The following is a 27894-nucleotide window of genomic DNA, read 5'->3' as shown; positions in this document are numbered from 1 at the left end:
GCCATCTTGTGGCCAAATAGTAAAACTGCATCTACATAAAAAAACAACACATAATTACATTAAAAAAGTACTATTTACATCCCCCCCCCCTCAAAAAAAAATACCCATATAAAATGTTCAATAAAAAGACAAAAAACAAAACAAAAAAAATTACAATAAATTAAAAAAAAAAAAAAAAACTAAATATTTACCTAAGGGTCTAAACTTTTTAAATATTCATGTAAAAATGAAATATTTCAATTTTTTTTATTTTTATTATTATAAGATTGTTAATAGTGATGGATGCAAAACGGAAAAAAATGCACTTTTATTTCCAAATAAAATATTGTCGCCATACATTGTGATAGGGACATAAAACGGTGTAATACCCGGGACTATTAGGCAAATACAATACGTGGGTTTTAATTATGGAGGCATATATTATTTTAAAACTATAATGGCCGAAAACTGAGAAATAATAATTTTTTTCCGTTTTTTTCTTATTCATCCTGTTAAAATGCATTTACAGTGAAGTAGCTCTGAGCAAAATGTACCACCCTAAGAAAGCCTAATTGGTGGCGGAAAAAACAAGATATGGATCAGTTCATTGTGATAAGTAGTGATAAAGTTATAGGCGAATGTATGGGACGTAAAAATTGCTTGGATGCATAAAGTGAAACACGACTGAGGGCTCAAGTGGTTAATATAAGTCTATAAATTAAGGTCTGACTCACTAAATAAAACTATAGGGGACAACTAGTACTCAAGTCAGACCTAAATATCTGACTTATAGATTAGGGGTGGGGGGAAACCTCTCCCTCATTTTTGTGGAGCAAGCCACAGAGGCCATAATGCTTTATAACTCTCCTGCCACTGTCACATTTTGTTTGGAAAAGCTCTTCTTTGTATAGCTTACTTTTGATATGAGAAGGTTTTATGCTGGGAACACACAATGCAATTTCCCGTCCAATCGACAGGTGATCGGACAGGAAGTTGTAGCATGTGTACATGTCCAAACTGCTACCGATCGATAAAGGGATTGATTTTTCAATGATAACTTCGCAAATTTGATCCCTCTTTCAATCTGAAACAGATTGGACCGATTCCCACCGATCGAACAGGAAATTGCATTGTGTGGTCCCAGCATTAGAGGCATCCATTGCCAACCAATGGCTGCAACAAAGAACACACTGAGAATTGTGTGTCCTATTAGTACTTTCCCATTTGCACCAATTTGCCCAGTGTCAAGTGACACTTTTTTGATAAAGGAAATGCCAAGAAAACACAGGTATGAAAGTCCTGGCCACAACAATTAACAAGGAAAGGACAAAGGGAAGGATACTAGGCTGCAGTGCTTACTAATGAAAGGGAGTGGATAATGGCTGCACTCATTAACTCCTCCTGGTCCCCAAGTGCAACTGTTAATTCCTCCTGCAGCCATTAACATTTTTTGGTATAGCTATACTTGAGTCAATAAAACATTCCAGCCTTTAACAACTTAATCACTACGCTATGTCTAAAGGTACCCATACATCTAGCGATTATGGGCAGATTCGTCTGAGACAAATCTCTCTCTAATCAAATCTGATTAGAGAGAGATCTGTTGGCTGCCCATACACCGCAGGACAAATCCTGATCGATTTCGTGCTGAAATTGATCATGAATTGGCCTTGTGACACTGCATCCAACCGCCTCGCTGACCCGTCACTTTCCACACTAATTTTTAATGTGCACCCTGGTGCCCAGTGCATGCTATAAATTACCGGCCTCCATTTGCTCTGGGCTCCCTCCATTGTCCGTACATGGGGGCCCCACGTGGTTGCCCAGTAAGGGCGTGGGTGTGACATCAGATGCCCACGTTACTAGGCAACCACATGGTATGCGTGAATGGACAGTGGAGGGAGCCCTGAGCAAGCGGAGGCCACGAACAGGTAATGTATAGCGTGCACTGGGCACCGGTGGAAGACAATTTACATTGGGGGACAGCACCGGGGGTTTCGTCCTGATACCGCTCGCTGTTACTGATGCACATTCGATCAAGCGAGTTGACCCTACATCTTGCAGCATGTCCGACCAATTAATGCGACCAATTTCGGCCCGACATTTGTCTTATTGTCGGTCTGTCATGCACTTGGTGTCACCGATTTTTTTCCTAATATAATAATCTAATCAGATGGTCAATTGGCCTCCAAGTCGCCCAAAGAGGATCTCCATCCAAAAATTAAAAATCCTTCAAAGCTGCTGTACAGAAAAGTTATACTTACCTATGGAGTCTTGTCGCACAAAGCTGTCCGAAGACCCCACATCACTCCACTTCCCGCGCCTAGTCCTGCCTCCCCTCGGAGAAAAAGTGACCCACTATTTACTGCAGTAAATAGCCGGGCAGTTTATTTACGATGAGAGAGGGGAGGCAGGGCCAGGGTCGGCTCCTTGGGAAGAGTCTCTGCAGGTAAATATAACGTTTCTTTACAGCAGCGCTGAAGGATTTTTAATTTTTGGATGGAGATCCTCTTTAAAGGGGAACTGAAGTAAGAGGTATACGGAGGCTGCCATATTTATTTCCTTTTAATCAATACCAGTTGCCTGGCAGCCCTGCTGGTCTATTTCTCTGCAGTAGTATCTGAATATTACCAGAAACAAGCATGCAGCTAGTCTTGTCAGATCTGACTTTAAAGTCTGAAACACCTGATCTGCTGCATGCTAGTTCAGGGGCTATGGCTAATAGTATTAGAGGCAGAGGATCAGCAGGGCTGTCAGGCAACTGGTATTGCTTAACCACTTGAGGACCCACCCTTTACCCCCCCTTAAGGACCAGCATTGAAATATGTGATCTGTGCTGGGTGGGCTCTACAGCCCCCAGCACAGATCAGGTTGCAGGCAGAGAGATCAGATCACCCCCCCCCCTTTTTCCCCACTAGGGGGATGATGTGCTGGGGGGGTCCGATCTCTCCTGCCTGCGTGTGGCTGGCGGGGGGGGGCACCTCAAAGCCCCCCTCCGCGGCGACATTCACCCCCCTCCCTCTCCTACCTGTCCCCCCGGTGATCGGGGCTGCACAGGACGCTATCCGTCCTGTGCAGCCTGTGACAGGACGTCCCCTGTCACATGGCGGCGATCCCCGGCCGCTGATTGGCCGGGGATCGCCAATCTGCCTTACGGCGCTGCTGCGCAGCAGCGCCGTACAATGTAAACAAAGCGGATCATTTCCGCTTGTGTTTACATTTAGCCTGCGAGCCGCCATCGGCGGCCCGCAGGCTATTCACGGAGCCCCCCGCCGTGATTTGACAGGACGCATGCCTTACGGCGCTGCTGCGCAGCAGCACCGTACAATGTAAACAAAGCGGATTATTTCCGCTTGTGTTTACATTTAGCCTGCGTGCCGCCATCGGCGGCCCGCAGGCTATTCACGGAGCCCCCCGCCGTGATTTGACAGGACGCAGCCGCTCGCGAGAGCGGCTGCTTCCTGATTAATCAGCCTGCAGCTGGCGACGCAATACTGCGTCGCTGGTCCTGCAGCTGCCACTTTGCCGACGCACGGTATAAGCGTGCGGTCGGCAAGTGGTTAAAAGGAAATAAACATGGCAGCCTCCATACACCTCTCTCTTCAGTTCCCCTTTAAGTGACCTAAAAGAGAATTTACCCCATTAACTACAATAGAAGCTCGATTACAAAATACAAAACACTTCAAAGATCAATTTCTCTTATCTTATCTACTCACAATTCACCAACATAAATGAGCCATTTAAATACAATTTTAAGATAATGTGGGGCAAGGAACAGAACACTATATTGACACAGAACCAATGGGAACAAATTTGGAGACACACCACCAGATGCTCTAAAAATTCAAATCTCACAGAAACATCTATACAAGTTATGTTAGGTTCGTACCTTACACATTCCAGAATGTCCAAATATAATAAGAGCAGCTTCCCAACTGCTTAAGGGGCTGTCCATCAATTGGGGACTTCATCCGCACTTGCCTGGGATGCCCAGACATAATGGTATTTTGGAAGCTAATGTATAATCTCTGTTCAGCTCTATTCTACAAACAGATCAACACCTTTCCCTCAATGCATTGTTGAATGCCAAAATTAGCTAATTGACATCTAGAGAAAAACAGCCATGAGAATCCAGATAGACCAAGCATGGTTAACAAAATCCCTTTCTTGGGATAAAGTTATACAAAGGGTCAACAACATATGTCTCAATAAATACTTAAGTGAGACAATGAAAGAAGGAGTCACTAACTTCAAGGCAACTTGGGGTCCATGGCTAGATTGTCATCATGGTTCTCATACAGCTAAATACATTTATGTCCCCACTGGGTCACTTTAAAGCAATGGTCTAGACTGATTAAGCAAAAAATTAGGAATATATAACTTAAGGTCACTACATGTCTACAAGCTCTGCCCCAACACAACATATGAGAACTAAAGAGATAAAGCCTTTTTTATTCTGAACTCTAATTCCTGTCATATGTTTAACATTAACTCCCTTACCATTCCAAACCTTAAAGTGAACCTCCGGACTAAAAATCGACTCAGCAGCACTAAAAAGACTTTGTGTTTCTTTAACAGTTTCACATTATCAGAACTTTGTTTCTCTTATACAAGCCTCATTTTTAGATGCACAGAAGAAAACTGCCCGGGCTTTTTTCTCCTGATGCTGTGCAAAGCATGATGGGATTTCTGATTTTGTTGTTCTCATTCTGCTGTTTTGGTGCAATTTTTTTTTTTTTTTACATTTTGAATTTGACATTTGAAGCCTAGCGTGTGCAGCTGGGAGGGGTGATCAGGGCACAGGACAGTTGGAACTGTGTCTCCTGCTCCTTGTCACCTCCTTTCAACCAAAAAGATGGCTGCCCCCATGACAAAGATGGCAGCCCCCATGAATCACAAACATTTGCCTGTTCTTTTAAAACAGGGTGGGTTGAGATTATATGACCTATCTATTCTAATTAACATAACTAATGTAACTTGATGACAGTATGTTTGTTTAGGCTGAAGTTCCCCTTTAACTAAAACTTTGCTTTGCCTATACCCAACCTCGAGTATTTAATTATGCCTAACACTAGCCTACTTAAACCTTACCCTAACCAATAAAAATACTTTTTCCATAGTCTGTGAATCTGTCTGTGAAAATTGTTACACTTACTTATTGACAAGGAGACAACTGATATACTGTAAGTGCTTCCTGTCATTGCGGTGCAAGTAACTCAAAACTGAATTCTGAATAGTGCTTTTTTTTCCTTCATCTCTCCCTTCCATCAATTTAGCATCCAGGGAAACATTGCCAACTCACAGCTTATGTGTAAGTGTTAGAGGAACAAGTGGGAGGTAATAACCCTAAAATGCACACAAGGCTGTAATACATTGAGAGGGGTTCTGACTCATCCTTACTCTGTTCAAAACCTAAAAAAAAAGTTTTATTTCAGTTACTGTTAAAAAGAAAAAAAATGACAACTGTTAAAAACTATACAAAATGTATTTCAATACCTTTTCAAGCATGTAGAGCACGCTCTGCAGGTCATTATTGTAACTTGTTAGAAAATGAATGTCTTCCTTTTTGATAGCTGGTTCTTTTAATTGCTCAAACCAGGACCACATCAAATAACAAAGCACAGAAGGGTTCCTCTCTTTATAGATGCGATCCCACGCTGCTTCCCGAGAGTTCAGTTCTTTCTATTGAACAAAGCACAGAGATGCCAACAGGTCCAAATCACCAAAAATCTGTGACTTTGTTGGAACTTGGAAAATGTTATTGTCACAGCAAAATGAAAGGGAAAGGATAGAAATCACTCCAGTTTGATATGTTCAATTATATGCAAGTTCTAATTGTTTGGCTCCAGTGTCATAGCTAAGGAGCTGTGGGCCCCGATGCAAGTTTTACATTGGGGCCCCCTAAGCACTCTATACATAAAATTGTATATGGCGCACTAAAACCTGCCAATGGCAACTACAGTGCAGTGTCAGAGGTGCAAGAAGGGGATGGGAAACAGCTTGTTAATGATTACTACCATTCAAAGAATCTATAGAAGTGATTATTATGAGCACAGGACCAATAGAGAACTAATACTGCAGTTGAGGGAGGACCCCTCGGGGCCCCTCTAGCCAAGGGCCCTGATGCGGTCGCAATCTCTGAACCCCCTGATGCTACGCCCCGTTTGGCTCACTGAGAACTGCAGCAGCACCAAACAGTGCATATGATTTGGTTAGGGTACTGCCACCTGAATTTTACTGCCAGTACAATACTAAAAGGAGCTCCATTTTACCTAGAACTCTCCCTAGAATCTGTGCAGTATGCTAGGGGAGTGCATCTGTGTTCATTTCAAGTACAGTATCCAATCACAAGGAGGGGAATTTTCAAATGACTAAGGTCTTCAAGGAAACCTGAGAACAGTTAAATATACTTACCTGGAGCTTTCTCCAGCCCCATGTACTCGGCTGGCTTCCTCGCCGTCCTCACGCCGTCCTCACACGTCCTGTTCGTCTTTAATCTCCTCTGTTAGAAAGGCTTCAGCTGCTCCAGCCTAGCTGCACTTCGCATTGTGTGGCACAGCCGCACATTGGGAGCATTCTGCATCATCATTGGGAGCATTCTGCATCTGCGCAGGTAGTACTGTGCAGTTGCAAAATGCTCCCAGGGACAGCAGCACAAATGCAGCTGGAACACGGGTGCACAGTGTAGCCGGTCTGTTGCGACTGAAGCCTTTCTAACAGAGAAAATTGAAGACGAACGAGCCACCCAGGAGAATGCGAGGAGCCCACTGCGTACATAGGGCTGGAGGAAGCCATAGGTAAGTATCATTTCTTCTGTTTAACTAATCTCAGATACACTTTAAGTAGTGTTGCTATCCAAATCCGGGTTTTTTCATTCAGAAACAAGAATTATGCCGTACACTGCTGTTCAGCAGCAATCATGGGGTTGCGTTCCACATCACGCTTCACATGACTTGATGATGACTTCACATGATGTTTCCTCCTTCCAAGCCGGTAGAAGGAAGCACTGCACTCACATGAAGCGCAACCTTGTGACTCTCACCACTAGCTTAGGTGCTGAAGTGTTGTGTACAGCATAATTCATGTTTCTGAATGAAAAAACTCGGATTCAAACACCAGCACTAGTCTAATGGTGGCCATACATGGTACAATTTTTTCATACAATCTTACCATTTCTATGTAATATAAGGGTAAATTAAGTGAATATACTGAAAGGATAGTTTAGGCAGTTCCCTTATATTACATAGAAATGGTAAGATTGGATGAAAAAATTGTACCATGTATGGCCACCATAAAGATGTTTGGGTACTTATACTTAAGTGTGTTCTAGTGTGCTTAAAATTTCTTTGAATAAGGCTATGATCAATAATGCACGCATTACAGATTTTATTTCTATTCTAAAATAGACACTTACTTCTACCATTGCTTATATTACAAAAATAAGTCAATACAAATTAAAATTCAATTAGAAGAATTTCAAAACAAATTCAATCTGGGATCAGTGCATATTGCAGCTTATTCACAATCACTGTAAGAAAAGTGTCTGACCTGGGGCCCACTAGAGATTGCAGATCACTCTCACAGACTCTAGCGTTTTTGAGAGCGATTTTTTACAGGTTTTTCGGAGCAATTTTAGCTAATGTAATTTTCGCCCCTGCATTCCTACAAATACATTGTAATACATCGTATATGTTCCTGTTGAATCATGGTCATAGGCTTACATTAGTCTAGCGCTTTTGGAACTGTAGGCAATTCTTCAAGAGCAGAAATCACTGCTGAAACTGCTCTAGTGGGCCACAGGCCTTACAGAGTGCCCAGTGAGCTTATAGTTTGCTAGAACCACTAGAGCAGGCATGGACAATACAAATTATGCTTTAAAACTATTTACAGTTCCGCTTTAAATAATGTGGAGTATGTTATCTCTTCCTGCTTACATTTTGTAAGGGGAGATGTTTTAGATCTACGGATTATTTAATACACAATGGGATACCCAGCAAACATCATGTTTTTTAACGGAGTACATGCTATAATAATGTTGAGAAACACTGTTCTACACTACAGTGGTTTGCAAAAGTATTCGGCCCCCTTGAAGTTTTCCACATTTTTTAATATTACTGCCACAAACATGAATCAATTTTATTGGAATTCCACGTGAAAGACTAATACAAAGTGGTGTACACGTGAGAAGTTGATCGAAAATCATACATGATTCCAAACATAAAAAAAAAAAAAAAAAAAATAACTGCAAAGTGGAGTGTGCGTAATTATTCAGCCCCCTGAGTCAATACTTTGTAGAACCACCTTTTGCTGCAATTACAGCTGCCAGTCTTTTAGGGTATGTCTCTACCAGCTTTGCTCATCTAGAGACTGAAATTCTTGCCCATTCTTCTTTGCAAAACAGCTCCAGCTCAGTCAGATTAGATGGACAGCGTTTGTGAACAGCAGTTTTCAGATCTTGCCACACATTCCTGATTGGATTTAGATCTGGACTTTGATTGGGCCATTCTAACACATGGATATGTTTTGTTTTAAACCATTCCATTGTTGCCCTGGCTGTATGCTTAGGGTTGTTGTCCTGCTGGAAGGTGAACCTCCACCCCAGTCTCAAGTCTTTTGCAGACTCCAAGAGGTTTTCTTCCAAGATTGCCTTGTATTTGGCTCCATCCATCTTCCCATCAACTCTGACCAGCTTCCCTGTCCCTGCTGAAGAGACGCACCCTAAGAACATTATGCTGCCACCACCATATCTGACAGTGGGGATGGTATGTTCAGAGTGATGTACAGTGTTAGTTTTCCGCCACGCAGTGTTTTGCATTTTGGGCAAAAAGTTCCAGCTGGTGGCAAACTGCAAACGGGACGTCATATGCTTTTCTGTTAACATTGGCTTTCTTCTTGCCACTCTTCCATAAAGGCCAACTTTGTGCAGTGCACAACTAATAGTTGTCCTGAGCTGTAGATCTCTGCAGCTCGTCCACAGTTACCATGGGCCTCTTGACTCCATTTCTGGTCAGCGCTCTCCTTGTTCAGCCTGTGAGTTTAGGTGGACGGCCTTGTCTTGGTAGGTTTACAGTTGTGCCATACTCCTTCCACTTCTGAATGATTGCTTGAACAGTGCTTCATGGGATGTTCAAGGCTTTGGAAATCTTTTTGTAGACTAAGCCTGCTTTAAATTTCTCAATAACTTTATCCCTGGCCTGTCTGGTGTGTTCTTTGGACTTCATGGTGTTGTTGCTCCCAATATTCTCTTAGACAACCTCTGAGGCGGTCACAGAGCATTTGTACTGACATTAGATTACACACAGGTGCACTCTATTTAGTAATTAGCACTCATCAGGCAATGTCTATGGGCAAAGACCAAAGAGGGCTGAATAATTACGCACACCCCACTTTACAGTTATTTATTTGTAAAAAATGTTTGGAATCATGTATGATTTTCGTTACACTTTTCACGTGTACACCACTTTGTATTGGTCTTTCACATGGAATTCCAATACAATTGATTCATGTTTGTGCAGTAATATGGCAAAATGTGGAAAACTTCAAGGGGGCCTAATACTTTTGCAAACCACTGTATATTGTGTATCGTAAATCTTACTACCTTGAACATTGCACTCCACTAAAAACCACATCTGTAGCCGTGAACTAAAAAAAATCCCTGCTGAAAAATGGTGTCTACTTTACTGCCGTTTCATGTGATGAGTTAGGCCACATACACACATCAGACCATAGTCTTTTGAAAATGAAAGATCACAGACCAATTTTACCCCCTTCCATGTAGTATGAGAGCCATACCTTCACAGTCTTTTCTATGGAGCTGAACTCCCCATCAGAAAAAAATCTTTGCAAGATGCTGCACACACAGATGCTGCACAGACACAAAAGATCAGTATCTGCAAAAGATCTGTTCCTGCCAAAGATCCGTTCCTGCACATTGCATTCATAGTCTATGAGATCTGCAGATCATCATACACACCTTGTTTAACTGACATTCATCTGCAGATCAGACAATCATCTGCAGACCTGAAAATCCATCCTGGTGGATCTGATCTGCAGATGAATGTCTGTTAATTAAGGTGTGTATGATGATCTGCAGATATCATAGACTATGAATGCATTTTGCAGGAACGGATCTTTTGCAGGAACAGATCGTTTGCAGATACTGATCTTTTGAATGTCTACAGCATCTTTGTGTGCAGCATCTTGCAAAGATTTATATCTGATGGGAAGTTCAACTCCATAGAAAAGACTGTGAAGGTATTGCTCTCATACTACATGGAAGGGGGTAAAATTAGTCTGTGATCTTTCATTTTCCAAAGACTATGGTCTGATGTGTGTATGAGCCTTTAGGCTACCTTGCTCATTTTCTGGATACTGGCTGACCAGATGTAGCAGTGAACAAAAAATAAAATCCCTGCTTAAGAATGGTGGTTACTTGACTGCTGTTCTAAGTGGCGAGTCAGGCTACCTTGCTGGATACTGGCTCTCCAAATGTTATGCCAATGGGCCAACACCCCTTCTATTTGCCAATGCAGGAGAGATAATAAATAATGAATAACCAAACCCTGCCGTCTCTAATACCATCTTGTGTGAGGGTACGGGACACTGTGATGACACAGCATGTGGCCTCCTGAAGTTACTAGAGCCTGTAATCCAGCATGATCACTGGATTTAAGCAACAATTTTACGTGAGCATATTAAAATTGCAGTGCTACATATCTTATTTTAAGAGGTAGGGTGCAAAGTGAGAACTTTTATTTCATTTAGAATTTGGATTTTAATGAATATCTACCTGCCAAAAGCTGACTTTTTCCTCAACCTCTTCGGATCCATCACAGTCCAGACGTGCAAATGCCTTAGCTGCCAGCAAGCGCCTGGCATCAAGACTCAACTCAGACTGCAGAACAATCTGTGGAATGACTTCCGGTGTCTCAATAGATCCAAGGTAAAAAGTCACTTTGGATGAAGTGCGAGCAGTGTCCTGAGCAGCATAGGTGGTATTGTCACCCTGAACTCTGTCCAAAGCAGCACAGCTACAGTCTGCAGAGTTCTGAGGAGTCATGACTGGCTTTAAGAAATCTGAGTCCTCTAACGCTGTTTGGCCACCATCTTGTACTGATGAATATCCTAGTGAAAAGGTACGACTTCGTTGCATTTCTTTATGGAACTTTGATCTGGAAAAAAGAGGTGAACTATCTCTAGGGGTTTCGATGCTGCCAGCTTTACTCCAGAATGAAAATGCTGCTTTTGCACATGGTTCCTTTTTTAATTGAGATGATGATACAGATTGTGTAATATCGCTATTTTCAAAACAATTCTTTAACCTCATGTGTTCATGAATTTTGCTCAAGAATGATATCTGTGCTGGCTCTGTCCATGGGGTTTCACCTTGCTCCAGAAGAATTTCAGCCTTCTTGAGATCTGAGTCACTGTAGCTTAAGCGCTTTTTCAGATGGGACAGTGGTTGAAGACATTCTACGTTTCTCCGTTTCCACAACGGGTCAAACTCCTGCTCACTAGTTAATACTGAATCATGAACTGCATAACAGGCTGCAGTGGTAACAGAATGGGGTAATACATCTCCTGTCTCTATTTCACTAGCTAAAACTTTGTCGAGCTGCTCAGTGGACATCTGAGAAAAAGTTTTTTCAATCTCAGCAGAGAGATCAGGAACATCTATGATCTCCTCCTTGACCACCTGTCTGTTTTCAACTAAGTCTAATAATAATTTGCAAACTAAATGGACAATTTTTGGCACATATTTGAGATGACGTGCTTCATAGCCATGGAGTAGGTGATGTTGGCGAATTAAGAACTGAGATAAAGTGATGGAGTGGGCTTTTGGGTCACAGCAAGCAAAGACATTAAGTAGAGGGTGCAGGAATTGAGTGAACTCTCGGATACACAAGAGCTGAACTCTGGTCTGTATAGCATTATGCCTCTTTGCTCTGACAAAGATGATGGCTTGATCTGCAGTCATTCTTGTGGCATATATTAAATAACAAGCAATTAGAACCCCTAGAAGCGGGAAAAAAAAGATCTATTTATTAACAAGTTAACATTCAGAATCTCTAGGCCCCTTAAAATTCCCTCATACACATCTATGATCCCTTTATGACTAGGTTCACTTACAAACTCTCAAAAAATACACCTTGAAGATACCTAAAAATAATTTAGCATATTCTATTGACACCATCATTCCACGCCACCACACTAGTAGCAGAATTACATGAAGAGGTCGATGCTGCTTCCTGTATTAACTGTCTGTTGGAAACTAAAGTTGGCCATACATCCGGCAACTTGGTGGGTGATAAATCATCCGATTCGATTATTATAATTAAATCGGATGAATATTGGGGTCACCAAGTGCATGCTCGGGCCGAAATCAGTCGCATTAACCCCGGCATGGGCAAACTTGTAGTTCCTTAACAGCTGGAGGGCCAAGTCCCACAATGCATTGCAGGAGTCTGACAGCCACAGTCATGACTCATAAAGGCAAATGCATTGTGGGACTTGTAGTTCCGCACCCCCATGTGGTTGTCGGAAGTAATGGGGGCGCTCGTGAGACGTCACACACTCGCCCGGCAACCATGTGGGGCGTGTGTTTGTAAGGACTGTGCCTGGAGCCAGCAGGTGACATGCGGCAGCCACAGACAGGTAATATATAGTGCACTGGGTAGCACAATGCGGCATCAAAAGGCCAGTTCTAGATCAGTTTCAGTATGGGCAGCCGAAAGATCTCTCTCTAATCAAATTCGATTAGAGAGAGTTTTGTCTCTTGGTCGAATCTGCCCATCAGCACTAGATGTATGGGCACCTTAACCACTTGAGGACCTCAGTGTTAAACCCCCCTAAAGACCAGTCCGTTTTGCATTAAATTGGCCACTGTGGCTTTAAGGCCAAGCTGCAGGGCTACTCAACACAGCACACAAGTGATTCCCCACCAACAGAGCTCTCTGTTGGTGGGGTCTGATCGCCCCCCCCAATGTCTGTTTGTTTGTTTATTTGTTTGTTTGTGTGTGTTTTTTTTAATAAAAATAAGTGTTTTTTTTTTTACTACTGTAACCCCCACTCCCTCCCCCCGCCAGCCAATCCCCGTGATCAGCTGTCATAGGCTTCAGCCTATGACAGCTGATCACCTCTGTGTCTCAGGAGAGGACAGCCGTGTCACCTTGGCTGTCCCCAGTACAGCGCTTCTGCAGATCGCAGCGCTGTACATGTAATTAGACGGAGGCTGAAGGCGGAGCTCCGCACCCTGCGGGCATATCCTGCAAAACAGAGCCCCAGGACTTTACACCGATCGGCGTTAGGCGGTCCTGGGGCTGCAGCCGCGGCCACGCCCATCGGCGTGACGCGGTTGGCTAGTATTTAAAGAGACATAGGGCTTGATTCACAAAGCGGTGCTAACTGTTAGCACGCCTGTGAAAACCCCCTTAGCACGTCTAAACAAGCTTTTCGCGCATAAAACTTTACGCGCGCAAAACTTTATGCGCATAAAACTTTACGCGCGTACTGCACAGAGCGCAGGGCGCTCCGTGCGAAGTGCCCATTAAAGCCTATGGGACTTAGCGCGCGTAAAACTTTGCGCACGTAAAACTTTATGCGCGCAAAGTTAGCGCGCGATCTGATTGAGAAATCCGGTGCTAACCTACTTAGCACCCTGGTTAGCGCGTCTAAAGACTTTAGACGTGCTAAGTAGGTTAGCACCGCTTTGTGAATCAAGCCCTTAGATGCTTGCCTTGCATTGAAGGACATCTCCGGCTATAATTACTATTTAATTCCCAGCAAAGTTGATCCAGGGATTTTATCTAATTGCTGCCTGTAGTCGGAAAGGATTTTTTTTCCCCTTAAAGGTTATTTGTTCCAAGCCATGTAATGTTTTTTTTTTTTTTTGCCTTTCACTGGATCAACTGGGATATGCGAGGGTACAGGAGAGAAAAGTACCTGATGTTTACTTATTTATTTATTTTTGGTTAGATTTGATGGACGACGTTTGCGTTACATGCATTTGCTCCAGAGTCTCATTCCACCACAAACAAACTTTCCAATTGTCCTCTCTGGCTTCGAACATCTTTGTATAAAAGACCCTTTCGGGAAAGGGGCCATCTCCACTCTCTATAATATCCTCAACGAACCTCATGCATCTTTTTCACATCCGTTTGTGTCCAGATGGGAATCTGACCTGGGGAAAACTAAAACTATAGACGATTGGAGGGAGGCCTGGAAGACCTACTCGAGACTGTCTATAAATCTGGCAATAGTAGAGTCTGCATACAAAGTAGCCCTCAGATGGTACTGGGTTCCCGCCAGGTTGAGGCACGTGGCGGGTAACGCTTCCGGTCTCTGCTTCCGTGGCTGTGGCGCTTCTGGGGACATGCTACATACCTTCTGGTCCTGCCCTATGTTAGGGAGATTCTGGACCAAAGTTTTTAGGTTGCTGAGTCAGCTTTTCAAGGTCTCAATTTTTAGGGACCCCTGGATAGCCCTGGTACATTTTGAGATTGCCTCCCTGAATAGATCCCAGCAAGTGCTGGCCCACTTTGTTATAGTCGCAGCTAAACAAAGTATAGCCAGGGCCTGGAGAACTCAATTCATCTCATTTGAGGAAGTCAAGAGCAGGGTGACGTCTTTTATGACTCAGGAAAGGATGGCTGCGATCCTTGAGGACAAGGTAGATAAATTCAACAAAATCTGGGAACCATGGCATGCGCTCATTCTCATCTCCTGAGCCATAAGCTAATGTTAGTCTCCAGGATGGAGTCTGTGGGCCCCCAACACCATTCCCCTTTCCCCCCCTTCCCCTCTCCCCCAGCTTTCCCCCTCCCCCTCCCTTTCTTCTTTCCTCACTTTTATTTTCACTCCTTTCTTCTATTTTCTACCTCTATCTTAATTTTTAGGGCATCTGCCCTCCAAACCGTATAAGAAGACAGAACAAGTGGGTTAAGCTGTGCCTTGCTGTAACATATTACATTATTGTTGGATGAGTTGCCTAGGGCTAACCTAACGAGACTTTTATTTTTAATTGAAAGACTCTACTATACTTGAGCAATGTCTTCTTACTATATTGGTCCATGACCATTGTTGTATGTATCTATTTTTGAAAACTCAATAAATATATTGAAACAGATTTGATGGACGAATGACTTTTTTCAACCAAACTAACTACTGTATGTAACTATTTAAATAATGTGTTTTACTAATGGTATTAGTTTTAGTACCAAATGTACCCATGTTTATCTCATCATGTTACATGTCACATTGAGTATGATTTAAGTTATGATTTAAAAATACCTTATTTAGCATTGGCTGACCAAAGACATTGTTGTACCTTTGCTCGCCTGTCATCCTTGAAACTGGATTTTACCACAGAAGTTGCTGAAAAAAATTAACACACCTGCACTTCCTTTTATTACAGTGATTTTGCTTTTTTTATTGTCACCCAAAGAAAATAGTCCATCAGGATTGAGTACTGTCAGCTCGGTATTAGGAGCTAGTGATCGTGAGTGGTGTAGGTCTTAACCAGTTCACCCCCAAGAGTTTTTACCCTAATGGACCAGAGCAATGTTCACTTGTCACTGCTTCTCCCTTTTATTCCCTAATAACTTCATTACTACTTATCACAAGAAAATGATCTGTGGGTAGTACATTTTGCTAAGAATATTTTTATTCTAAATGCGTTTTAATGGGAAAGGTAAGACAATAATGGAAAAAATGAATTATTTCTCAGGTTTCGGCCATTATAGTTTTAAAATTAAACTTTCTCCTGTGGGTAAAACCGACAAATTTTATTTGTCCCGTTGTCCCGATTATTAAACCGTTTAAATTATGTCCCTATCACAATGTATGGCGACAATATATTATTTGGAAATATGGTTGTTATTTTTCTGTTTTGTCTTTTCTTTGTCTGGTCCATAATTACAACCTCCTATGTAGTAGTGGAGTAAAAGTAAGTTTCTCTCACAAAATATAGATTAAAAAAGCAAAAGGAGTGGCTCAAGAAGAAGCACATTAAGGTCATGGAGTGGCCTAGTCAGTCTCCGGACCTTAATCCAATAGAAAACCTATGGAGGGAGCTCAAGCTCAGAGTTGCACAGAAACAGCCTCGAAACCTTAGGGATTTAGAGATGATCTGCAAAGAGGAGTGGACCAACATTCCTCCTAAAATGTGTGCAAACTTGGTCATCAATTACAAGAAACGTTTGACCTCTGTGCTTGCAAACAAGGGTTTTTCCACTAAGTATTAAGTCTTTTATTGTTAGAGGGTTCAAAAACTTATTTCACTCAATGAAATGCAAATCAGTTGCTATCTTTTATTTAAGGTTATTTTTTCGATTTTCCTTTTGATGTGCTATCTGCCACTGTTAAAATAAACCTACCATTGAAATGATACTGTTCTGAGACTTTTCATTTCTTTGTCATTGGACAAACTTACAAAATCAGTGAGGGGTCAAATAATTATTTCCTCCACTGTATGTGTAATTTTACTTTTTGGCCACAAGATGGCGCTAATGACCACTTTCGCGGGTTATAGGAAGTGTTCACTTTTTTTTTCCATCCATATCCTTCTCAGTGTAGGTTCCCTTTAACTGAAAATTAATTGATATGTTTATTTAATAATTTTGGACTGGACACTTTTTGCTCAAATGTAAATAAAAGCTGAGAAATGTTTTTTTTTGTTTGACAATAATGCTTCTTGTGCATCGTCTTATTATCTTTTGGGAGACACCTATATAATTTCCTGTCAAAAAAAAACAACAACAACTTGCTGGTTGAATAAAAGTAGCTTTAAAGAGAACCCGAGGTGGGGTTCTAAGAATGATATCTGCACACAGAAGCTGGGTCTGCCTATACAGCCCAGCCTCTGTTGCTATGTAGTGTCCCCCCAGGCCCCCCCTGCGCTCTGCTATGCCCCCATAAATCACAGCCATGCTGTTGACACGCAGCGGGCTGTGTTTACCTATGTAGTGTCACTCACGCCGCTCCCCCCGCCTCTCGCATAGCTCCGGTCCCCGCCCGCGTCCCTTCCCTCCCCGCTGATTGGCGGACTGGAGCTATGCAGGAGGCGGGGGAGCGGTGAGAGTGACACTACATAGGTAAACACAGCCCGCTGCAACGCGCTGCATGTCGACAGTACGGCTGTGATTTATGGGGGCATAGCAGAGCGCAGTGGGGGGGGGGGGGGGGGGGGGGGCTGAGGGGACACTACATAGCAACAGTGTGTGCGAATATCATTTAAGTCAAAATTTGCCAGGGATATGAATAATTATGTGCAGCACTGTATACTTAGGGCAACTATATTACCTTTACTGGGGCAACTATCTAGCTACCTATACTGGGGCAACTATACTACCTATACTGGGGACAACAATACTTGCTACCTATATAGGGGCAACAATATTGGCTACCCATACTGGGGGCAACTATACTGGCTACCTATTAGGCGAAAAACCGATTGAAAAACTATATAGTAAATCATTTTATCACTAGTAGACGTAAGCCCGTTTAAAAATGGGCTCTAGGTCTCTCTCACTGCCGCCACAGCGCGCATCTGCCCTTTTCCCGCACCCCCTGACCCCGTCCTCCTCCTGTCCCAACGGCTACACATGCACAGTAGCCAAAACAGACGGGACACAGGGACAGGAGGATGACGCAGGGACATTTAGGGTTTTATTACATAGGGTGAGGCAGACTCTAGTTTCATTGTTAAAGAAATTCTGTAACATAATAACACCCTCTGGGGGATACTTCTCTTGGGAGGGGGAAGCCTTTGGATCCTAATGAGGCTCCCACCATCCTCTTCACCCTCCGGGATCCAGCATTGGCAGTCCCCAAACGCCTGCAAGGTAAATATTTACCTATTGCGATCTTGCACAGGCCCAGTAGTGGCTTTTGGAGACTTGCATGTGTGCAGTAGAGCGACACGATCGGACTCGGCTGTGCGGGATCGCGGTAGGTAGATATTGCAGGTGCTGCTGCGCCTGCACCATGGGCAAGATCCTTGTCAGCTGTAGTTTTGGAGGATACAGCACTGGATCCCTGAGGCTTAGGAGGATGAGGGAAGCCTCATTAGGATCCAGAGGCTTTCCCCCTCCCGAGGTACGTATCCCCCAGGGGGTGTTTTGTTTTTCTTTACAGAGTCTCTTTAACCACTTAACGACCGCCTAACGCCGATAGGCGTTGGCAGGTCGAAGTGGTGTTTCCATGGAAACGGACGCTCGTTCGAGCGGCCGTTGTTCCATGTCGGTGTGAAGAAATCCCCGCTGTTTACATCAATACGGCGCTGCTGCGTCTGATCTGCAATTCCAGGAAACATTTGGTTGAAGTTATTGCTGCCAAAGGAGGTTCAACTAGTTATTAAACCCAAGGGTTCACATACTTTTTCCACCTGCACTGTGAATGTTTACATGGTGAGTTCAATAAAAACTAACTTTAATTATTTGTGTGCTATTAGTTTAAGCAGACTGTGATTGTCTCTCGATCCCCGGCCTCTGATTGGCCGGGGATCGCCGCCGTCTGATAGGCTAAAACCTATTGGAGGCGGTACAGGACGGATCGTCGTCCTGTGCCGCCCAGATCCGGAGGGAGAGGGAGGTATAGGGAGGGAGCGCAGAATATCGTTGCGGAGGGGGGCTTTGAGGAGCCCCCCCCGCTTGGCCACACAGAGTGACGGCGATCAGACCCCCCAGCAGGACACCCCCCCTCATTCACGATCTGTGCTGCAGGCTGGAGAGCCCACGCAGCACAGATCACACAGAAATCCCCTGGTCCTTAAGTGGTTAATGTTAGCAAACAGCTTAAAGATACTGCTTTCAGGAAGTTTAAGGTTTGGCTTTGGAGAGGAGAAGGTTAGAAGGGGAGATTTAAAGTAAGGTGCGGGACCACTAAAACTACCTATTGTCAAAAGGTGCCTAGCCAATACCTGGTGTCTGTTATAAACTGTTCTTATATCGCCTTGCTTCGACACCAGTAACTTCTTACAGTTACGTCTCACAGACTGTGAGATCACTTGACTCTCCACACCGCAAACAGGATATAGACTTTCTCAGGCTTCTCCAATGTTTCCGTTATTTATTCAAGTCACAGAAAGACAGATAGATACAGTCATCATATCCTAGCTATGCAAATCTTCATGTTGCATTATAAGCTCATGATTAGACTCCCTACCGAAGTCTATCAGGTACCTTCTTCCTACCTACGTTACACTAAACTACCTATGTACATAGCATACATTATATCAGCTTACATAAAGGAATAACATGCTTAGAGGTCCAAGTCGGCCTTGCGAGCTAGTGCAGAAGGAAGAAGCAGAAGTCCCTTCTCCATTGCTCGCTCCAGATTTAATACCGGCTAGGAAAGAGTTAAATATGACATCATCTTCGCCACCCCCTATATCAGTCTATTGGTGGACCCACTCATGGTGTCATCATACCCGCCTACTCGATTAATAATCAATGAGACATTTGACATACATGCAGGAATGTGAATATTTACAAAACATGACTGATGTTTATTGTTCCAGGCCCAGGTCAGGGAGACCTGCGGCCTTGTTCAGAACAGCTTCTTGGTATGTTCTAGTTCTGCTGACAGAACTGCAGATTTTCTCTCTTCAGAGAAAATCCCCTTAAAGGGCAGGTCTGCTCATCAAGCCTTTTTGACTAACTCAGTCCAAATAACTGAGGCCTACTTAAATTATAACAATCCCCCCTAAAACGGCTTGACCCGCAGATCCCAGCGTCTGAACCTCCCAGTACCTGGTTTCTTTCGTTTATGTTTCACTTTTCGATGTTCGTGCTCACACAACTTCTCTGCTCTCGGTGGTTACCCCTAGAAGAGAGAGAGCAAGACCTCTTGGTCTTCCTGTAACCAGGCTCTCTGGGGAAGCCCTACTTCTAAGTCCCTCAATACCACATGCTCAGCATTTGCGTCACTTGCGTATTACTCACAAACTTGCATGACCACAGAAAAGTGAAACTCGTTTAGTTGTTACAAAACGGAGCAGTGCCAGGTGCCTTCTAAAAGAGCGCCTTTATACAATCAGCTCCTAGGTACTACTAAACCTATACCCGTAACCCTGTTTATCCCTTAATTTAAACTATTGGTTCAGTAGATTGTTTATGAGGCACCAATCTCTGGACCAGGTTAATTTATTTTACGTAATTTTAACCCGCAACCTCACCTGGACAATGATGCCTAAAGTTGTCATCCCCATCCAGACGACCAGTGGGTGTAGAAAGAACTTTGGAACTGCAGATGCCCCGTCCGAGTGTCCCTGGAACATCACCGGAACCTTTGTCCACCAGGGCAGACTGGAACTCACCTGCTCATTTTTGTGTTCTACCTCGTTAAGATCACCTGTTTGTTTAACCTTTGTAACAAAATGTGGTCGTCTTGGATCAAACCCTGTTCCCCTTGGAAACTCCCCCTTATCGGAACAATTATGAGAATATACCTTGAATGTATCATTAGACCTTATGTTAAAAAAACCAAACCTTTCCTTCAGCCACCGGAACTATCGGTTGGGCTTCAGGGTGGATCTTTTGAATGGTAGCCTCGCCGTCTGCGTTATTGAGCCTGCAGGCTTCTTCACTAAATTTGACTTGCCCCGGCCAACGCAGATACTTCTGCAAGAATTGCCCGCATGAGGACAACTCTACTTGCTTCACCTCCCCGTCTAGCACCAAAAACGGTTGACCTCTCAGGTCCTGGTGTAAGACACGGGTTGAGGTGGGAACTAAGGAAGTAGCGGTGCCTAAAGGAATGTTGCACTGTTTCCATTTGTTCACTCAAACATCTCGAAGCTGCCATGCAAAAGATCCTTCTCCAGAAAAATTAATATACCTCCCCTTGTCCAATCTCTCGCTGACAAAATATGTCCCCAGCTGTCCTGATTGGACCTCTTCCCCCCTTATGTCCTGAGGCACAACATGTACCTGAGGTTGGGAAGACTGTACTCTCTGCAATCTTTCAATTAAGAGTACCTCTTCACTTACCCAACTATCATGAGGATAAGCTGCTGCATATGGACTGTGTAATATCGTCCCCTGTTGTGACCCGTGTGGTGTGAATGGGGTTCCCTGTGTGGGCTTTCCCTCCCCCGGGACCGCTCTCCCCACCCTCTCTGTCACCTGGAAATGTGGCTTGATCTCGATTGTTACTTCTTGTTTCGAGAACCACCCACCCTTGGCTTTCCAGCCTTTACGTGTGTATAGTTGTTTCAAAGGCACTCTCTGTTGGTAGCTCCAGAGTGTGATGTTGTCCCCTGCGTCTCTCTGGTAAGAGAATTGACGCCTCCTGCTCGTTCCTTTCCAATCTGGAACCATCTCACTCTGCATAACCAAGACAAGGTACCCCTGAATCACACACTCCACCTTTTGCATGTACCCATTGTACTGCAATGTACCTTTTAACCAACCTTTGGATCGGTGCATTGATTCTGGGAGTGTGGCATTCAATAGCAGATTTACGCTGCCATTAAATTCCCACTGCCCGCACCCTTGACCCTTCAGACCTTTCACCCACCTTGTGCCATGAAATTTGCTTTCTGGCACAAGTGCTCTTTTCCTCCGTCCCTGCATGGTCCATCTGTGCCAAGCGGAGGGAGGTGTGAAAGGATCAGTACCTTTGTCACCCAACATTAACATGCTTGGGCCTTGCATTCTCATTAACCCCTTATTATACATGAGAATGTCCTCTCTTCGTTCTCCTAGGACGGAATGGCAACCTAGGATCACCATCAGCATGGTACTCTTCATTATAAAAGCACCACCCTGGGAAAGAAAAACATTAGCACTTTGCATTATGCTTTGCTCCGACAGTTTTGTTAGTCTCTTTCCGATCTCCGAAATCTCGTGTTTTAGTCTCTTTCCGATTTCAGGAATCTCGTGTTTTAGTCTCTTTCCAATTTCAGGAATCTCGTGTTTTAGTCTCTTTCCGATTTCAGGAATCTCGTGTTCCTCCAAGCTTAGATTGGCATCTGGAACCTTTCGCTTATCCGACTGACATCTCCAGCTTTGCTGCCAGCACGGCATCTGTCTCAAATCCATATTGCCAAACACCTGAAATCGAAATACAAACAAATCAATTCTTATTAATGATTTGGGATTCGCCCTGCGGCTTGTACTCTTTACACTTTAAATTGATCAATATATATCGTAATTGATCTCGTTGCTTTATGGTTCTCATGAACTCTGTTTACTCTTATTGGTAGATTGGAGTTAAACTTCACCCCCCTACCTCAGTACTATCCTCAGTACTTACCTGTTTAAAATATGCTCCCGCGGACTTCACCTATGGAAGCCTGCTTCACCTTTGGAAGCTCTCACCCCATTGCAGCTCACTCCACATCCCCCCTTATCTGTCCATGCGCGGCCGTCGCATGCACAGATTACGGATGCCACACCTGATGCTGCTTTGCAGGTGAGCCTGCAATGCTCTTACTCATTATCGCATTTACTTGTCTAGAACTTCATCGCGATACCAGCTCTGCTAGAAGTTCTGTGTGTTGTACCCTCTGATCAATGTTTGCCGTGCCACTACCCCCAGACTTCACAAAAAAAACGGCTGCCTCCCTGTAGGAAGGAGCACTTTACACTTAAACTACACAGGGTGCAGGGCTAAGCATACCAGCGTCACATGCCTGTATGCAGATCCCTGAATGCCCACTTGGTAGGTAGTCACATGGCAAACACCGTACTGATACACTGTCACTCTGTAAACGGCAATTCTATCATCTGTATAATTGCCCCAAGAACTGCGGTCAGTTTTTGTTCTTTGTGTTACAATTGATAGGAGCTGGAAAAAACATATTTGACCAATCAGTGGACGAAAAAAAAACGCACACAAAAACAGCTCCAGCCCAGCATAGACCTCTCAGTCCAGCTCTGGCCCTGTTCACGACAAAACCGGAAAAAACGTTACCGCTCTGCAGAAGCGGCGACGGAAACCCGAATTGGTCAACTCCCTTTTTTCCAACTCCGGCACCCCCTTTGATGCGCTGTCCCCCTTTCCTTCTATTGGGAACTCATGCTGCACCACCCATTAAGGTGCCTCACTTACAGGAATAATCCCATAAGCAACACAGTACAGACCCATTTCTGATCTGTACTGCTCCGTGTGTCCCTGCACGTAGCTGGGAAACGCTTCCTATTCTGGCATTCCTGACACACAGGAGAATGTCTCTGTATTTCTCCCCCCCCCTCCCTTTCAGCTGCTCTGCCCGGAGCCGCGAGCACAGCCTGACGTGACGTGGATCCCCCAGCCCCTCCTCCCCCCTGCCATGACGTGTGGGGGCCATGACTCACGGGGGCGGGCTCTCTCCACTGCCGCCATTTTGAGTCCTGGACTGCCAGCCAAAATGGCTGCTATCAATCTCCCGTAGCAACCGCTTAATCCTATACACATTAGGAGGAAAAAAAACAGTTAGAACATACATACAATGTATATGCACTCTAAACATTTCAGCAGAAAAAGCTTAGCATACCGCTATACACACTCTCGGATGGAAAAACATCCCAAAAGAGAAATACCAGAAATTCCACCGTGGAGTCTCCTATCTCTGAACCACAGACTCTACCCAGCAGACCATCTCAGAAACACCCCTATGGACAGGGAAAGAAAACATGCTGCCCGAAAAGACCACGCCAGAGTACATTAGCACTTCACCCATTATCTTAGCTGTAGCTATAACCTGCATCCTACTGTCACAGCGACCCAGAGCTATGGGCTGCGCATTCCTGTCTCCCCAGCTCACTGACGAAAGAAAAAAACATACTGCAACAGCTAACACGTGCATTAACTCCTATTAAAACCTCACAGCTGTCTCTCTCTCTCCCTTTCCTCACTACCAGTCTCCTCTCCTTCTCCTCTCCCCCCCCCTCTACTACTCGAAAGCCTTAGCCCCCCCTTATCTCTCCTGCGGGGGACTCCCATATCTGGCAAACCTCCCAGACACACGGGAGAAAGAGAAAGGAGAGAAAAAAAAAAACCTGAAACTGCACGCAGCAGCCACTAGCACAACCCGAGAGAGAGAAAGAAAAAACCTACACAGGAAAACCAGTACGAACACACAGCATCTATCCACAATGCACAAAAATCAGCCTCAGCATTCCTTCACGTCTCAGCTGTAATCCGAACTGCAATCAGACATACGGATCCCCAGAGACGTAGGAATCTTTCTCACTCTATCACAGACATAACTAAGAACCGCCCGAGCGAGCTATACGACTCCAAACCACTGTAACTGTTTTAACTGTTAACATCCCAGCTAGAACTTCAACACAATACAGACATTGAAAAAACATGTTAGCAGCAGCACCGACTGGAAATGCGAGAAACGTGCAGAACATCTCACAAACAGAAAGACACTCGCTTTCCTCTTCTCTCCCTCTATCCACCACTAACACTGATGGTTTCCCTCTGCCGCGGGGGACCCCCCCCCCCCTTATCTATCATCCTGCCCAGTCTCTGGACAGGGAGAGAAAAACAAAACAAAACCCAGAGAGAGAGAAAACAAAACCTCTGCCACACAAGAACATCGAATCCTAAGAAACAATCAAAGCGCATAAACTCTGAAAACACGTTCTGTATTTACATCGGAGCTGCACCCCTCCTCACCCTTCCCTTCACGCACAGGAGAGATGAGAAGCCCGCAGCCTCCACTCTGCAATTAACACAGAATATACACATTAACACATTATCCTCCTCTCATACAATAAAGATAATGCAACACAACAACGTAAAACATACTTGCCTGAGCAGAAGACTTTGTAAGCCTGCGAATTCGACCAGCTTTTGGCAACTTTCCACGACACTGAGTGGATCCCTGGAACTACTGAGCGTCAGCTCTGTGTACCCACACTGGCTCAGCGGATCAATCTCCAGCGGCAGCTGCCAGCCGGCCTCGGAGCCTTCCAGTCACCTGTGATCCGGTTTAGGCTGTGACTGATGTGCACTGTCAGTCAAAGTTTAACATCCACGAGTGTCGCCGCCGGTTTTCTCGAATTGCAGCTGTGTGCTTGGCTCCCGCACACTCCCACTTATCAGTATCAGCTTGATAAGCTTTACCGTCTGCGTCCGTCTATTCCGCTTGTTTTGCTGTGGAATATCTTGAAACCATTTTTGGCCCCCGGCCCCGTCTGCCTGTATTGCTAGGCAGGGAAGGATTTCAGGCACCACTGTTATAAACTGTTCTTATATCACCTTGCTTCGACACCAGTAACTTCTTACAGTTACGTCTCACAGACTGTGAGATCACTTGACTCTCCACACCGCAAACAGGATATAGACTTTCTCAGGCTTCTCCAATGTTTCCGTTATTTATTCAAGTCACAGAAAGACAGATAGATACAGTCATCATATCCTAGCTATGCAAATCTTCATGTTGCATTATAAGCTCATGATTAGACTCCCTACCGAAGTCTATCAGGTACCTTCTTCCTACCTACGTTACACTAAACTACCTATGTACATAGCATACATTATATCAGCTTACATAAAGGAATAACATGCTTAGAGGTCCAAGTCGGCCTTGCGAGCTAGTGCAGAAGGAAGAAGCAGAAGTCCCTTCTCCATTGCTCGCTCCAGATTTAATACCGGCTAGGAAAGAGTTAAATATGACATCATCTTCGCCACCCCCTATATCAGTCTATTGGTGGACCCACTCATGGTGTCATCATACCCGCCTACTCGATTAATAATCAATGAGACATTTGACATACATGCAGGAATGTGAATATTTACAAAACATGACTGATGTTTATTGTTCCAGGCCCAGGTCAGGGAGACCTGCGGCCTTGTTCAGAACAGCTTCTTGGTATGTTCTAGTTCTGCTGACAGAACTGCAGATTTTCTCTCTTCAGAGAAAATCCCCTTAAAGGGCAGGTCTGCTCATCAAGCCTTTTTGACTAACTCAGTCCAAATAACTGAGGCCTACTTAAATTATAACAGTGTCCAAAACACTAGGTGATGGAACATGTCTGCCAAAATCAATGTATTTTCAAAATACCATTACAACTATGGAATGTAACCATTTGCTGAAGGTTTGTTTGCTTTTTGTTTTTTATGGTGTTGCTCTTTCAATGGCCAAGTTGATGTTCCCCTATAACTTACCAGTCCGTCCAAGGCCAGCATGGCAGTGAATTGCTACTTTTCCCTCTTGTAAGGCAAATGACATAACTTTAACCATGTCGAGAATTGTTGTCAGGGAGGCAACTCCATAGTCTTTCCATCCAAAATTATAAAAATAAACTGCAAGAGAAGATCAAATAGTTAACAGAAACCAGAAAGTTGACTTGTACACGTGAGCAGATAAAATACAAAAGCAGTGTATGTTGGGTTCACAGTGGTACATGAGTTTCAATATAATCTAGCCCAGTGATAGTTGTCATATTAATTAGCAATAACAAAATGACATAATTCACAACAGAAAGCACATAACACGTGCCCATGGAACATGTGTCTGAGCTTCTGAGCAGCTCTATATAGCTCTGTAGTTAATGATAAAGGAAAATCTCTCACTGAAAACCTGTGAAATAAGATATCAGGAAAATTAAGTGGCTAAACAAAAACGTATGTAAAAATTAGTTTATTAGGAAAATAGTGTGCCAACTGAAATCAGTTAAATTAAGGAACCAGATCAGGGGTTTAAACAGAGCATTAGAACACCAACTAAGTCATCTTGTTTTAACTTTTATTTTTCATGAAATAAAATACTGTAGATCCAATACAATGTTGTCTTGGAATTACAGTCTACTTTGTTATATGAAAAATAGAAGATTATTGCCTATTTCTAAACAATAAATGTTCAAGATTACTTAGTTGATGTTCTAATGTTTTATTTAAACCCATATTGTTTTATCTAGTTCCTTAGTGCACATTGTTGAGAGGGGAGGGAGCTCACTACTTATTTGTTTGGCTATTTATGAAATCAACTAAATGGTGAAGCTAGCTATAAAGGGGCAGCACGGTGGCATAGTGGTTAGCTAGCTATAAAGGGGCAGCACGGTGGCATAGTGGTTAGCTAGCTATAAAGGGGCAGCACGGTGGCATAGTGGTTAGCTAGCTACAAAGGGGCAGCACGGTGGCATAGTGGTTAGCTAGCTATAAAGGTGCAGTGAGGTGGCATAGTGGTTAGCGCTCTTGCCTTGCAACACTGGGTTCCTGGTTCAAATCCCAGCAAGGTCAACATCTGCAAGGAGTTTGTATGTTCTCCCCGTGTCTGCGTGGGTTTCCTCCGGGCACTCCGGTTTCCTCCCACATTCCAAAAACATACAGATAAGTTAATTGGCTTCCCCCTAAATTGGCCCTAGACTATGATACATGCACTACACGATACATGCATAGACATATGACTATGGTAGGAACTAGATTGTGAGCCCCTCTGAAGGACAGTTAGTGAAGAGACGATATATACTCTGTACAGCGCTGCGTAATATGTTGGCGCTATATAAATACTTAAATAAATAAATAAATAAACAAAAAGCTATTTAGGATGCATCCAATAAAGTATGAAACATAAAAACAATTTAAAAATAGTTTAACATTATTTATATCGTCTAAGGGCAGACGGGGGGATGGGTGCTCCTAACATTTCTCACTACTACAAAGCAGCCCAATTAGCCATTTTAACCAACTGGCAAGTAGACAATGATAGACTTGCCTGGGTGGATATAGAAAGTCAGCTTCTTTCACCTATTAACATTAAGAATCTTCTTTGGCTCACACCAATGCACCGTGCTAAGATCGATAACCCTATTATAAAACACTCTCTACAAGTATGGGATAGTTGTAAATACTCGGGTCGTTTGATGTCAGCTCATAGGCCACTCCTTTCCTTCCTGGGTAACCCTTCATTACCGGCAGCTTTGAAGTCCTCTGGACCTTACCAATGGTGGATCTCTGCTAAACTCCACAGAATTCAGG

At 43.8% G+C, this 27894-nt stretch overlaps 1 protein-coding gene across 3 annotated transcripts in view; it reads right to left on the bottom strand.

Annotated features, from left to right (window-relative positions):
* Positions 1-27894, bottom strand: part of PTPDC1 (protein tyrosine phosphatase domain containing 1) — a 310105-nt gene that overhangs the window by 65578 nt on the left and 216633 nt on the right. For all 3 annotated transcript variants that reach the window (XM_068253617.1, XM_068253618.1, XM_068253619.1), the window contains 3 exons: positions 26083-26220; positions 10769-11994; positions 5476-5661 (listed from right to left, as the gene is read on the bottom strand). In XM_068253617.1, the coding sequence (XP_068109718.1) occupies positions 5476-5661; positions 10769-11994; positions 26083-26220 (1550 nt within the window). The remainder of the gene's footprint in view (positions 1-5475; positions 5662-10768; positions 11995-26082; positions 26221-27894) is intronic.

The sequence above is a fragment of the Hyperolius riggenbachi genome, chromosome 9, assembly GCF_040937935.1.
Source record: "Hyperolius riggenbachi isolate aHypRig1 chromosome 9, aHypRig1.pri, whole genome shotgun sequence".
Taxonomy (NCBI): domain Eukaryota; kingdom Metazoa; phylum Chordata; class Amphibia; order Anura; family Hyperoliidae; genus Hyperolius; species Hyperolius riggenbachi.
The sequence above is the reverse complement of the archived record's forward strand: the minus strand, read 5'-3'. Positions and strand labels throughout refer to the sequence as shown.